The 15,542-nt window shown below is 42.0% G+C and overlaps 1 protein-coding gene across 3 annotated transcripts; it reads left to right on the top strand.

Moving 5' to 3' along the window:
• The first annotated feature begins 549 nt into the window (after window positions 1–549).
• Window positions 550–15,113, top strand: aldocb (aldolase C, fructose-bisphosphate, b). Of its 3 annotated transcripts, none has more exons than XM_080779936.1 (9): window positions 550–665; window positions 6,742–6,879; window positions 7,820–8,031; window positions 9,124–9,178; window positions 9,500–9,660; window positions 9,853–9,936; window positions 11,856–12,030; window positions 12,957–13,156; window positions 13,929–15,113. In XM_080779936.1, the coding sequence occupies exons 2-9, from the start codon at window positions 6,768–6,770 to the stop codon at window positions 14,019–14,021; spliced, it is 1,092 nt and encodes a 363-aa protein (XP_080636062.1). In that variant the 5' UTR covers window positions 550–665; window positions 6,742–6,767; the 3' UTR covers window positions 14,022–15,113. The 3 variants fall into 3 exon arrangements, with proteins under 3 accessions (XP_080636062.1, XP_080636064.1, XP_080636063.1); XM_080779938.1 differs by lacking the exon at window positions 550–665 and adding an exon at window positions 1,254–1,384; XM_080779937.1 differs by lacking the exon at window positions 550–665 and adding an exon at window positions 3,940–4,031.
• The last annotated feature ends 429 nt before the right edge of the window (window positions 15,114–15,542 follow it).

Genomic DNA, 15,542 nt, shown 5'->3' with positions numbered 1-15,542 from the left:
TGCAAGCCGTGCATGCGAGTGACTATTAGTACGATTGAAAATTATTTGGGTTTTTCTTTCTCTACTTAATCACTTAAACCCTCTCGGTTTAGTAAACTGGACCTGAGTTGGCTCTGTACTTGGACCTCTTTTTCCATCTACACACCTCGTGTGGCAAGGGCCCAAGTCTCTTTGCCAACAATAGCCGGTCTACAAGCTCACAAAGTGTTGTGACTTGTGAGCTTTGTCGTAAGTAGACTATTTTTGGCTAATGCTCTGCCCAGAATATGGATGCTGCGGTTCAAGCCATAGAGTTATATATATATATATTATATATATATATATATATATATATATATATATATATATATATATATATATATATTAAGAGGTTAATCCTTCGTCAAAGATGCAACATCATGCTGATGGTGATGCTGATGCTCGTGATGCTGGGGACTCGGGAGTGGGGATGGGTCACCTGGGTGTGTCTCCAGAGCAACGAGAGCATGCGCAGCAGTCAAAATGCATTCAGGATGACGTAGAGATGCTCGTCCCCGCCCCCTAGGGGCTGTGTCTTTAGTACAGAGCGTACAGAGTCACGTTGCGTTGCAGTGTTGAACCACCCGACTGAACAGCAACATCCATTCTCTGATTCCTCTCTACTGTACACCTGCACCCAGCATCAGGTAATATAGCCTACATCTACATATAGATTCAAAACAATTTAGTTTGGTTTAGATAAATGATGCTACACACATCTAACTGTATGTTGTAATGTCGCTCCTCATTAGCTAAATTTATCATTAGTAATTTACGTTCTCCGCATCTCGCCAGGCTCCAGCTTGACAACGTTTATGTAAATACGGCTTACGCGACAGTGTTGTCAATATTAATATGACCATCATCAAATGCGACAAATAAATAAACACGATGCACTGCAGCCTGTTGCGTTGTAAATGTAGTTGCAGTGAATGCAGTCGCACGCATGCACGGTCATTACTAGTCATTTGTCACTTCCGCTGATGATAAGTCCCATCATTCGGCTGGTTATCGCTGTTGACTTAAAAGCTTAATTGAAATGTATGCTCCATCGCACTAGCCACTAGGCTACTAGGTTGTCACTTGCCGATCGCGATGCATTGACATTGTTAGCTTGTTGTGGATCAGCCACAGCAGTCGTACTACGAGTACGCAGTAGACAAGCGACTATGTTTCCCCCCGCCATGTTGTCTTTTAAGCCAGACACGCAGGCAGGTACTGGTGGCACTGTGTGGGTGTGAGGTCTGAGTGAGGTGTCATCATAGAGCACGTAAACCTGACCAAATGCGGCCCTAGACTGATGGGTGAGGGTGGCTGGTGCCATTGGTTCCTGGAACAGGCCGGGGTGGTGCTGGTGGAAAGCAAGGTGATCCTCTTATAGCTCATTCTGTGGATATTAAAGGCCTCCAAATAGAAACCTACCGCACCTGGAATCAGCTGGTCTCTGTGTGCGTGCATCTCCAGCACGTCTACATGCCATGGCCTACAGAGGGGCAGGGCACTGTATGTATGCAGTTGCAGACTATGCAAACGGTGTACTGTACTCTAGCTGCGATAGAAATCATTTAATATAATTTTAATTGAATAACATTTAAACACTTAAATATAGGCACACTAGATGAATGCAAGCAAAACAAGGCACTGCAAACGTTTTTCATCATGCTAAGCAAAGGTTATCCATAGATAATTTTGACTCTTAGACTACTCGACCCACCCATAATAAAAGGAATGTAAATATTTTAAGTCAGAATGATAGCTCAGGCATTTTTTTATGATCCAATGTAAATTTAAAAGTTGTCGTCATGGCATCTTGTCTCTTATGTGACATTACATAATCTGAGTGTTATGACAATGATTGTTGAATTAGTGACAATGTTTGGCAATAAGTGTCTTGAGGTAAGACGTAATATTAATAATACATCAAAGCTCTCGTGACGTGAGGGAGTGTACTGTATGCGCATGTTGAGGTGGTTCTGCATGATGCCGTGGGGAGTTGGCTGTCGCCTCGTCATGTCGCAGTGCAGAACCATGTTTTCAAATTTCTTGTTTTGTCGACTCTACAGTACGATTTTCTACTATGCAGCATGGTAGGAATAAGGAGACATCCAGTTATGCATCATTGAAGCAAAGTCTGTTTATCCAAATAAATCCCAGAGGAGTTCTGTTATGTTTGCATACAAAGACTGCCTCATCTCTGGAATAAACACTGCCAAGCCCATTTTATACTTTGTTCAAGGAAGGACAGACTTCAAGAAAATAAGTATGTGCTGCATTCCCCGGACAAAAGCATGTTATGTAAATGCCATGTCCCTAACTCCCTATAATCTGTCTCAGCCTTGACAGTTGTGGCTCCAAAATCATACACATCAAGCTGTTCCACTGATCATGGATGTTGTTCAATGTTATTTTATCCATGATGACGCAGATGGATGTGGCTGTGGGATTCCCTCCATGTTCAGACTAGTGATCACCATCTTGCTTGTTCTCGTTGATTTTAAATGATGACCTTTGTTACAGCTTGGAAGGTCTCCACCAAGTGCAATTTCGGCTGATTCATGGGGCAACTTGGCATGTAAAGTACAGTTCATCCTTTATTGGGACAAAGGTTATCTTTGAGAAGGTCACTCTGATGCTTTCTGAATGCAGCTTCAAAGTACTTGTGATGCTGCCAAGTCTCTTTGCAGGTTGATTAGGTTACACAGGATTGATTGATACATGAATAGCATTGGGCCTCACAGCCTCCAAGTTTTCTTTGTGTGCTTTTAGTCTCAGTTTCCGTGATGGGAATGCCAAACTGCAGTCTACAATGCTAGTCATCAGTATCTTTGAAGAAACAATAAGAGAGTGTGTGTGTGTGTGTGTGTGTGTGTGTGTGTGTGTGACGGCTGCAACTAATAATTGTTTTCTTAGTGATTATTCTATCGCTTATTCTATCGCTTTATCGAATTATTTTAGAAGCACATTTTTATATTTTATTTTATATATCAATAAATCTGTTAACCAATGACTTAAGCATTATTTATATTTTCCCCATTTGCTTTTCATTGCATTTTTAAACAAAAAGGTTTCTACTTTGACGAACAATGGTGTCATGCAACATTGTAAGTAGTACAGTACTAGTAAATTACTGTACTTCGTTACTTTCCACCATATCATTTTAATTGTGTTTTTAGGATTAGGATCACAAGTTGCAGCTGGTCAGCGGACCTGAAAGACAGACAGAGTGTAAACATGTAACATGTTGCAGTGGCTCTGACAACCTACCCTCTCACCTACCCTTTTTTTCTTTCATTTTTCTTAAATGCAATTAAATAGCCAATTAAGATTATATATATATATATATATATACCTGTGTTTTGTTTTTTATATATATAATATAATATGCATACTTACTCATTTATATATATGCTAATGTTTTTGCAATAGTTTGCAGACAGTATACCAACCACATTTGGAACCAGAGTCAACTGGTAGCGTAAATAACATTATATGGCCATACGGTTTGGTTCCTGTAGCATAACTTGCAAAACACAGGTAACTATTGCAATGATAATAGTGTCACGTGTGCTGTGACTGCTGTCATGCTTGAGCAATTGGGTTATCCTATATAAAATGTAAATAACTTACCCCATTCACTAAAGACCTACTATGTCCCTGTTCTTGCCTGTTCCCTTGTGAGGGAAAAGCCTGTGGGTCTGTAGTCTGTACTGACAAACTCCATGTACAGTAGGCCTGTAATAATATCACCACATTCTTTTTTACATGGTAGCCGTGAGCACTCTTTTGTTCTAGCTTTTGTCCTGCGTGTGCGTGCGACGTGCGTGCGTGCATGTGTGTGTTGTGAAGGTTGTTATCTTGTGGCGGTAAGCTGGGATTAACCGAGAGAATACAGAGTGACAGGGCATAGCCACACAGCCTTGTTGGGGAGAAACGTGAACAAAACCTCTCGCCCGTACATTCACGCGGGGTACCGACCAAAGTTGATGTTTTGGTTAGAACGAAAACATCACAAAGTGAGTAGGCTACAAAATCTCTGGAGGCCTGATCTGCTTAACAGTCGTAGTTAGATAAATACTGTACTCATGTCTAGGCCTGTCATGACTGTGACATTTTACTTGAGGATTAATTGTCATACAAATAATTATGGTTAATGATTTAAAAAAAAATTGAATTGAATATTGGAACATATGAATACAAATGTATTAGGATTTAATTCTATTCTATTCTTTGGTTTTGGAGAATAGTGGAAATGTTTTTAGCTTTTCTGGGAAATGTATGGACATGATCAACATGGACATGATTATGCAGAATTGTTGCGATTATCTCAAATAATTATGTTATAATAGTGACAGTCCTACTGATTTAATATAGTGGCATGTTTTTCTATGATCTAATCTGATAGGGACACTGAGCGAGGATAGTCAACATAAGGGTGAAGCTAGCCTCGGTACCCAGGTTTTTATTTTCGTTTGCGTTCGGCTCAAGAAAATGAAAGCCTGGGGGAACGTGACACATTTCCTGGTCTAGGAGAGTAGGAGTGGGAGTGAACTAGATTTAGAACTACAGTCCAATCCATCTACCAGTCAGCACGCTTGGGTTTCCGAGACTGACAGTCAGCTATCACCAGTTGTCAGAGGAGGCAATGGAGTGACTGAGATTTAAGTTAGAGTTGTGTTGACGGATGAGTTCTTCAAGGCACACGATAATGAGCTGACGACATGGACAGCCTATGCCAGGCTATGACAGATTAGGTTCTGTGATAGTGCGTGCGTCGTCTGTCTGTCTGGTCTGGCAAAGGACTATTCACGTTTAGAGTACCATTGCCATAGATCCCGTGAGTAGGCGTAGGCCTATTCCTTTCTTTATTGTTCCTAGCGGTAAACAAGGAAGTGATCTTGCATCGTCACACACCCTAACATAAGATCATTTGGCTCTTCAAAATAAGAGTTGAACAGGGAAAAATGCTGGCGTGAATTATATCACAATTTTGCTGGCGGCCTAAGCGTTAAATTGAGTGGGGAGGTTATTTTCCATTACACTATTAAGTGTTGAAGAGTACTAGCTTACAATATTTACAGTAGTATGGTGTTGGCTGATCAGAGTGTCTTTCTTTGCACTCATTTGGAGAGATGCAAATTGAGGTGCCAACTGCCAAGACTTGTATGTTGGCACAGCTCAAGTGGGAGACATGAATTTGAAGAATGTTTTGGAATGGAAATTTACAAACTGTGCGTGTGCTGGCACGTGTAATATGTTGGCCTCTCTACCCAGAAACGGTGTGCATCAGTGAACCAACAGTCTGGGTAGTGGGTAGTGGGTACGCAACTGCTTATGTACGGCAGAGTGAAGAGAGGAAGAATGTAAGCTGGTTGGAAGCTTGTGTGCATGTCAGCATGATGTTTGTTACTGCCACCAAACACATGACATCACAAAGACCGCTCTCATTGCAGCTGACCTCCTGTGAAGAAAGGTTCTTGTACACAGTGAAATCCTAATTGTTATTTGAGGCAAATCGCTCACATCATGGAGCCCTTTGCATATTGTTTTCGTAATTGCCACCTTAAGCTGAATTTAGTAAGAATTAGTACGTTATTTTGCATTTGAATAAGGAAAAAAAAACCTATGCAAAAATATCTGCACAGCCTGCACCGCAAACACCCGGGTTTAATTATTGGCCGGGGCCGGGCGCTTCAATGGACACACAGTTTTCACAGGGGGAAGCCTGCAGGGATTGACTGTCCTATTGGACGGGATGTATGTTCAGCAGGGCAGTGGAACTGGGGAGATGGCGTGATCCTCCAATAATGAACATTTCACTCTCTCTGTTAAACTCCTCACAGTCAGGCGACAAGGAGCATGTGTTTCCTGCTCTTCCCAGGACAACAGGGACCATAGTACACTACTGTGTAAACAACTTAAACAATTACTAAATTGGAAGAATATTGGGGGAAATATTTAGTACACACTTGCCGTATTATAGACACATTTAGTCTGTGACCTTCATCAGCATCATTAAGTAAAGGGCTGTTGAAATGCTGGGCAACTGTTTTTCTTTTTTATGTATATAGCCCCTGTCACACTAACTGTCAACACCTACTGTTTTGTCTTGGGGCGGGTGTAGACAACCTTGCATCTCCTCCAATACACATGATGTCGCCAGCCACTTCTTTTCAAATGATAGTGAATATTTTCCCCGGGAGTGCGTAACGCATGTTTTTCTTTTATATATATTTTTTTTTATCCCACGATTTTGTAACCCATTTTTCACCCCTGTGTCAATCATCTAATGTGATCCTGGGCTCTACACACCCTCCGCCAACCTGGGGAGAGCAACGGACTTAACTCATGCTTCCTTCATGCTTGAGTGTCCAAGTTGCTCCTTTACACCTGACAGGGGGGAGTTTCCCTGGTTGGAAGTAGCGCGTGGAAGGAACACGTTATTCCAACCAGTTCCTTTCCCCTCCATCAGGCGCCCCGGCTGGCCAGGGGGAGTGCGTAACGCATGTTGAGGAACATGCTATCCTTCCTACTGTAGCTCCACTCCCTGCTGAACAAGTTCCCCAACTAACCTATAGGTGTTGCTAGTGCAACCAGAGATACCCTCCCTACCCGGCTTATCCATGTGGTGGGCTCCAACCACCCAGATATTGAATGCTAGGATACTGTACAGGTCTACAAATCGTTAAGCAAAGTAATGTCTCTCTGTTTGTTTTAATTTCTCAGCCAACGCTCAGCAACGCGCAGCCATCATGACACACCAGTTTCCCGCATTTACTCCTGAGCAGAAGAAGGAGCTGCAGGACATCGCTGAGAGGATAGTCGCCCCTGGCAAAGGCATCCTGGCAGCGGATGAGTCCACCGGTATGAGTGTGTGCGTGTGCTTGTGAGTGTGTGTGCATGTGTTTGCATGCATGTCTGTACATCTAAAATGTAAATAAGACCATTGGATATTGATCATGATATAGTGATTAGAATAGAAACATGGTCTCTGTAGTCAACATACTTGTAAGACTTATGTGAGTAAATATGATAAACGCTTCAGCTGGCTTGAAACATTTTAACACATTTCGAGCCATACATGTTCAAATTCGATTGAGAAATCCCCTCACTTCAATTCCCGTGTACAGGCGCATAGCGGGCGGGGGGGGTGGGGGCTGAGCAACAGACCAGGATGCGGCTAATACTTCCGGTTCAAGAGCTGTGTCACAAGACCCGCGATTTGTAGTTTTTGCCGGTAAAAGGGTGCCCGTAGAAACGCCTGGCTTAAACATTTCAAAATCTGGTAGGATCACTACCGGATCATAATATCAAATACGCACAATACAAGATTTCAAAAATAATGGGACGCCACACACTATGCAGCACTGTGCGTCATTGCATCACATGCGGAAGCAGCAGTAGCTGACTAGAACAGAGACTGTTTAAGTGGCAGTGGTGACAAATAGTTGGGATTTATCTGTGAACACACATTCTAGACGGTGTTCTTCCCACATATCTACAAGCCTCAGCTGTCCAACGGATCACTGCTTTTAGATTTATCTTTCTTGGCCAGTAGCGATCCAGATAAATATCAAACATGTTTCAACATTCTCTGGACGGCCCGACCGTCCTGTGAGTAAGATTGGATCTTTGAACCCCCCTGATACTTGGGAGGGTTGTTTCTGACCACAAATCACCCTGATTATCTTGTAGTGTGAGCAAAGCTTAAGTTGCACATGGCTAATAATGATGGAGAAAATGAAACTGTGTGTATCTTCCATTTGCCTAGTCATTATTTGTGTGTCTTTCTGTGTGTCTACAGGCAGCATGGCGAAGCGTTTGAACCCCATCGGGGTGGAGAACACCGAGGAGAACAGGCGGCGCTACCGCCAGCTCCTGTTCACAGCCGACGAGCGCATGGACAACTGTATTGGCGGCGTCATCTTCTTCCACGAAACCCTGTACCAGAACACAGACGATGGCACGTCCTTCGCCCAGCTCATCAAAGACCGTGGAATTGTCGTGGGCATCAAGGTGCGTTCACTAGCACTCCTTCATTCTTTCAGTGCTTATTTTTGAGCGGGGGGGGGTTATGTCAAGTGTTTTTCAGGGCTTTTAGAGCTGTCAAAATGTATACTATTGTGTGAGAGAGAGCAGACCAGAATGTGAGTGTGATTAAATCCTAAGCAGTTTATGGAATTTTTGAAAAGGAAAGGGTGATGGTTTTACTCTGAGATTCCTCTTCTTAGTAGGTCGCTGTTGTACTGCTAAGCTTTTAAAGTAAACAAGTAAGACGCGCAAACGCGGGAAGCGAACGCAGCTCGTACATATTTGGGTTTTTTAAAGATTTTTTTAAGTTACGTTTTTAAGGATTTTTTTTAGTGTGTGTATGTGACTATGTGTGCGTGTGTGTGTGTGGTTTTTTTAAAGGTTTTTTAACGTTTAAAAAAAAGAATAATTAAGTTACGTTTTTGTGTGTGTGTGTTTTGTGTGTGATACTGCTGCGCCCCCCGGATGGCGGGCAGGTGGCTGGCAGGTGGTGTTACAGCGTGACAGACAGACAGACACACAGACAGACAGACATGTTCTGCTAGGTCTCATAGTTAGTGCTCACTGCGTTCGCAATCACTGCGTTCGCAACAATAGCCTTGACTTGATCTGCAGTTGAAACAAGACCGGCTGCCACTATGTTTATGAAAACATACTAGCTGTGTCTCTGTGTTGTGTTTAGACACACCTAGTCATGCATACACACTTGTACAAACTGACATTTCTGTAGGTATCAAGAGGGGTGAAGAGGATAAGCTAAGCCTTAGAACATGTATTACGTCACAGGAATAGGAAGGTCATATTCTGTTATTCGAGTGGAAACAAGTGCGGGCTTGTGTCATCTGTTTTGAGAATAATTCAGGCTGCCACTATGTGGTTTTTCCCCCTCATAACAGAGAGGGAGCCGTTTATTTTCTTTAGATAGTAAAACCTGAGAATGAAGGAGATGCACCGGCTGGATCCTGGGCCAGGAGGGCTTTTATGGATAGTGAAGAGCATGTTAAACACAACATTATTGATAAATATTAAATGCTTGGGGATGATATAAATGTATTATATTTGTTTGCCTCTTGGCAGGTGGACAAAGGTGTTGTGCCCCTGGCAGGAACAGATGGCGAGACAACCACCCAGGGTATGAAATTAAGTCCTATGCAGTCAAACACTACCATACAGTAAATAAACAAGAAAATTGGCATGGGCTGTATTTGGATAAGAAATGTATTAGTATGCATTAATCTACAAATTATCCCATGCCTAATCTCTCTTCTTATGTTACTTTTGTTATTATATAGAATAGTCCGTCTTTGTCATTTTAAGTCATACTTTGCCTATGTGTAAATGAAAATACCACGTCATGTTCTTACTGTTATGAGAGTGTACTGTACATGGTGCATGCTTATAGTTCTATTGATTCTCATTCTCTTCTTCTTCTTCATCTACTCTGCATGTTCAGGTCTAGATGGTCTGTCTGAGCGTTGTGCCCAGTATAAGAGGGATGGTGCAGACTTCGCGAAGTGGCGCTCCGTGTTGAAAATCTCAGACACCACACCATCTGAGCTGGCCATCATGGAGAACGCTAATGTACTTGCCCGCTACGCTAGCATCTGCCAACAGGTCATTGTTTATTTTTTTTCTTCTTCTTCAGTGTTCAGTATGCTTTACATACTGAACACAAGGGGTCTTATACTATTTTTACATACTGAACACAAGGGGTCTTATACTACTAGGGAAATTACAAATCAAAATGGAATCATTCTAGTACTAATATAAACACTAATAATAAAAACATGTTTTCATGTGTTCCAGAATGGTATTGTTCCTATTGTGGAGCCTGAGATTCTTCCTGACGGAGAGCATGACCTGAAGCGCTGTCAGTATGTTACTGAGAAGGTCAGTACAATTCTTATGGTCATATACAGTAGTTAGAACACGGTGATCAGAGCTGTGCTGAATCCTTTAACAAGCCAATTATGTAACTGAGGTGACCACCAGACCTCCACAGGTGGTTGACCAGAAATAAAACTGAATTTTCTACAAAACATATTAAACTCCCAAGTATTAAATACAAGTATTAAAAGTATAGAAAATGAGGAGAGGGTAGATATCAAATCAAGGTACTTTATTACAAAAGTTAAACGCCAACATGTTTCGACTCACAGAGGAGTCTTCATCAGGGCAAGTATGAACCTCCATTGAGTACCTAGTTGATTTTCTTTTTCAAATTGCATTAAACTTTTAATTATAATCGTAGCCCTAGGCTAGGGTACTAAAGGTGCTAACTACCTACATGTTCGTAGACAACCGTCCATTTACCTTTTAGTATTGCTGCGGTACTATGGAGACTTGGAGAGCCTCAGTCCTCACCAGCTATGGGATTTTTAAATCCAGCTCGATACACTGACACAGAGCAAGACAGGAATGCCCAAAAACGTCACATCCGTTTTTTTACCCTGGGCAGAATTTTCTATGGCTGCCAATGCAACTTTTTCCAATCCTTAATCACATACGGACAAACATCTATGCCGATAATATCTAACTTGCGGAGGTAACGTGCCTTGTCCACGGGCAACAGATCTTTCAACGTATGGCATTGCAAATACGTTTGATAATCGCTACTCTGCGCAATATTGTTTTGGAAATTCCGCAAATTGCATTGCAGTGAAAGAGAGCAAATCACAACAACAGCCCCCACCTCACTGATAACCCGGAAATGAAGGATCGTAGAGTGAGAGCGGACGGGTGGCACAGGTTAAGTGCATTACAGAGTCGAACGTAATCGGCGCAAGAAGAAATTTCAAGTCAGTTACGTCACGATCCGTCCAGTAACCCACTTGTGTTGCGTCGAGGACAGCAAAAGTACCCCTAGCGTCATTTGGCAGCAGATAGCAAGAAGGCTTTTCCTCCTCTGCTCGACCCCTCTTGAAAGAGGATGACACTTCTGCCGGCACATTGAGTTGTAAACTGTTACGAAACCCTTATATTGGCAAAGTCTAGAGGCTAGAGTAACACAACATAAATGAAAATGGGATACCAAGCATAAAAAAATGCAAATAAATGGAGACGACACAGGTTTCGAGGCAAAAAGTACCTTATGGTATTTTACTGGTTTTAAAGCAGGTGAATATTTACAAGGTTTACAAATATGTCAGAATGTTCTAAACAAAAGTATGCCACTGCCAGGGGACACGGATGTTGCCAAAATAATAAACTAAGCAGCTAAGGTGAACACAATGCTGTCTAACTGACTGACATGAAAACAAAAGCCTGACTGCCTAGCTACACTGTCCAATGAGGATAAATACAAAAGTGGCAACCATCCCTTACCTAGTGTGGTTTAACATAGATTCTGCCTACGTGTGGTCTATGTAAAGAGGCCCCCATCTTACCTATCCCAAGGCAGGGCATATGCGCTAGACATTGGTAGCAGAACAATAAGAGCAAGGTTTCCTTATAAAGTGTCACATGTATCAGTAGCCTACAGTTTGTACAATCCAATCTGTCATAGCTGCCATCTAGTGGACGAATAATTGATTGCACATTAGAGCACATGCAGTATAGACCGACACTAGCCTTCAATAGCGACGCAACTCACGCAGGGACTATATGTAAGGACTAAAAATAACCTTGCGTTTTTTGTGTGCATTTGACTTCCCCACGCAAGGCACAAACAGACTCTGTCCAGGCTTTTAGGTGTGCTTATGCTACCACCTAGCGAGCAATAATGGAGTTAATGTTGTTTTAACGCTTGTATATAATAACTTTTCGATTAAGACCTTTTCATATGTTCTCATTGCACCGTTAACTTGTAGGTCCTAGCTGCTGTGTACAAGGCCCTGTCAGACCACCATGTGTATCTGGAGGGAACCCTGCTGAAACCAAACATGGTCACTGCCGGACACTCCTGCCCCGACAAGTACTCCAATGAGGAGATCGCCATGGCGACCGTCACTGCACTGCGCCGTACCGTACCCCCAGCTGTCACAGGTCTGTGACTTCACAAGCAGGGTTGCACCAGTTAATCAAATTACTGTAACCAATTATAAAAATGTATCTATACTTTAATAAAAGAATCGATTAATAATCACTTACTATTTTGGCCATGTCAAGATTCAGAAATTTTCAAAAAAATGAAAATGGATGATCCACAATCTTTCAAAGCAACATGTTGTGAGCTTGTAGATCTGCTATTTTCACTATTTTTGCATGACAACGTTGTGCAATAAAGTATAAAATAATGCGTAGGTGGTTAACAAATAATTACGCCCAGCGACCAGGACGGAGATTAATCAAAAGACGGAACATTACTCATTTCCTAACATAGCACAACAGTCTACAGCCTGGGAGCGCTTGTTGGGCAATATTCGATGTCATTTCCGGTTGGGACGTCACCCAAAGTGTTCCCCCTCCATTTTAATGGATGGGATAAACAATCTTAAAACGTGAATAACTCTTAATCTCAATGATTCCAATTCCAAAGATTGTGTTTTTGACGGCCCATCGCAGTCCCATCGCTAGTCGCGTAATCACACCTCCGTTGGTTGTCGATCCCCTCGGGGGTCTTTTGGCTACATCTAGCACAAACCAAGATGGCGTCACCTTGAAATGGGCTTTGAAGCTGCAAATCGCTGGGCCCCCTGATTCAATGGTTCCAAATACACCTGGGTGATAAGAGTATTACCGGTAATTGTCGTCATTAAAAAAACCTTCATGGTAATGTGATTAATCGAAAAAGTCATAGAATAATTATTGTTAAAATCAATAGTTGCAGACAGTCCTACTTACAAGAAAGAAAGATGATTAATGGGGGGTAAAAATTAATGCCACTTTCAGCTGAATGGAAAGATGAATCTGTTCTGTAAAATCCTATCAAAAAATTAACTGTGTGTGTGCACGACTGTCTCTTTATGCAGGAGTGACATTCCTCTCAGGAGGCCAGTCTGAGGAAGACGCCAGTGTGAACCTGAACTGCATTAACGTCTGCCCCCTCGCTAAGCCCTGGGCTCTGACCTTCTCCTATGGCCGTGCCCTGCAAGCCTCTGCCCTCAATGCCTGGAAAGGAGACCTCGATAATGAGAAGGCAGCCACCGAGGAGTTCCTCAAGCGTGCTGAGGTACGTTTTGAGGTCTACGTGGTTTATAGGTGTCTTTCGGTGAAAAAGAAAGACTTCAATGTGAACTGGTAATCTAGTACATAATAGCTATGGGTTATGTCAATCTGGAAACCCATTGTCAAAACAAAGGGAAAACAGTGCCCTCTTTTAGGTCGGTATACTCGCACACACTGATGATGGCCGAAGAATGGCTTGAAAGATCTATTGCTTGTCAACCCCTCATAACTGATATAAATGCCTATTTGAATGCAGAGAACCTGAAACGTGTTTGGACTGCAAGTATTCTGGTGACTTACATCAGACATATCAGATACTCTAAAATGTACGTATGTCACTTAGCATGTCTAGCATTCGAAAGGTACATACAAAGAAAATAATAACTAAATCTAGACGGATATCACGCATTCCTGAAGAGTACAAGTACAAACCTGCACAGAGAAACATCCATCAAAATAACATTTCAATAACGCATATAGAGAACTTAATTAATGTGTGTTTGTGTATTCATATTAGGATACAATACAATGGGCCTGGGCCTGGGCCGTGGCTCAGCGGTCCAGGCACCTTGGCTGGTAATCCAGTCTGGCAGTGTGCCCCGGTTTCGACTACCGACCCCGATGGCCTTTACTGCACTACTTGTCTGTCCCTCCATAAAAAATATAAAATAATGGCGAAAGCCAAAAAAAAAAGGAAACAATACAATGAGCAAATAAATGTAAACACATTGTCTATGGCATGTGGCCAGTATTGACCTCTGTTCTCTTCCCTCCAGGCAAATTCCCAGGCATCACTGGGACAATATGAGTCTTCTGGACATGACGCTGCTGCTGGACAGTCCCTCTACGTGGCCAACCATGCCTACTAAACGCCTCACCTTCCACCCACATACTACTGCCTCCAACTAATAGTTTTACCTGCTCTGTCACTCTGTCACTTCCCCGTCAGTCACAGGCCTGCGCTGTCTACTGTACTTTAGGGTTGTCACTGATGCGTTACTATGACAACTGTTATAGATGTCTTCTTAAAATATATATATTTTGAACTATGTTCTTGTTAAGCTGAACAAATGAAATTAGAAGTTTGAGCTTTGAAGGAAAAAAAAACATATGATCAAAGGTTGACAAGTTGAACATTTAATTGATTAATTTCGGAACCAGTTGATGTAGAGAGTTCAGGTGGGATCTCACAAATGTTATAAAGTTTTAAGCTTGTGTTCTGTTCAGTATTCAGTCCATGTCTAACCTAATCCCCTCTCACCGACACTCCGGACCCTCCAGAGCAGAGCAGAATAGCATGATGTGTGACTCGTTGTTTGGCTTCTGTCTGACTGCAGCTGTGAACTTATCTGTGAAACTAACTGTATTAACACCCATTGATACCAACAGATAATCAGTGACATGACGATCACCATCGAACAGAGAATGAACCTCTGGCAAGATACGATGGCATCTGTGTTTTTGCAGAGTGACAGATTTTTTTTGCGGCCCAGTGAGAAGTCAAGTATGGAGGGCGTAGTACTGTGAAACGCATTCTACACTCCATTGGTTGCACAAGAGACAGTTGTAGCTTCAGCAGATGTGGGGATAGATAGACAGCAAAACCACTATACACCCAAGTTTCATCGTACGTAAATGTTTGTTTCCCACTCTTCTAACTATTAGTAATTGAGGAAACATTATGTGTCTATCAGTATAACATTTAGCTTTGAATTATTACACAATCAGAGTATTCAGTTGGCGTGATGGTACATGTGATACTCGTGTGTCTCACCCCCCTCCCCCATTGAAGGAGAGCAAACTAGAGGACCAGCAAGAATTGGGGTTTGTAGGGGGAAACATTCAATGCAGTTTTGAAATCTTGTGATGCTTGTGATGTCTCTATTGTTCTTGAAGCACTTGGTGAGTGAAATAGTGGAGAAAAGTTATAGAAAATAAAAAATATTAACTAATTAAAAAAATGTGTGTCTATTTTGTGTTTTTCTTGTCATGTCCACTTCTCTAGTCTCTTGGATAGGTCCAGTAAAAATACCAACAGAAATTATGACGAATACTTTTATATTGTAGCTAATAAAAAGTTAAATAAAAGTTGCATATTTTGAGTGTCTCTGATATTGCAGTTTTGTTTTTGTTTTTTCAATTACACACATTTCACCCTGCCCACCCAATCAAAGGTTATGGGGAATATTTCTCTTTAGCCAATATACAAAATATTTGTAGGCTAAGTCTACCATTTTTTATTAGGTCGGTAGGATTAGAGAAATTTAGACCCACCGTTGCCAACTTGCCATCAGTGCTGTTGGTCAAAGAAGAAGGAGAAGATAGATAAACTGATATGATAGTTTTCTAGGCATTTCGGGCGGTGGCATACTGTATATTCGTCCTGCCCA

This window comes from Protomyctophum bolini (genome assembly GCF_963924005.1).
Source record: "Protomyctophum bolini genome assembly, chromosome: 13".
Classification (NCBI taxonomy): domain Eukaryota; kingdom Metazoa; phylum Chordata; class Actinopteri; order Myctophiformes; family Myctophidae; genus Protomyctophum; species Protomyctophum bolini.
Note: the sequence above shows the minus strand (reverse complement) of the source record. Positions and strands in the feature narration are given on the sequence as shown.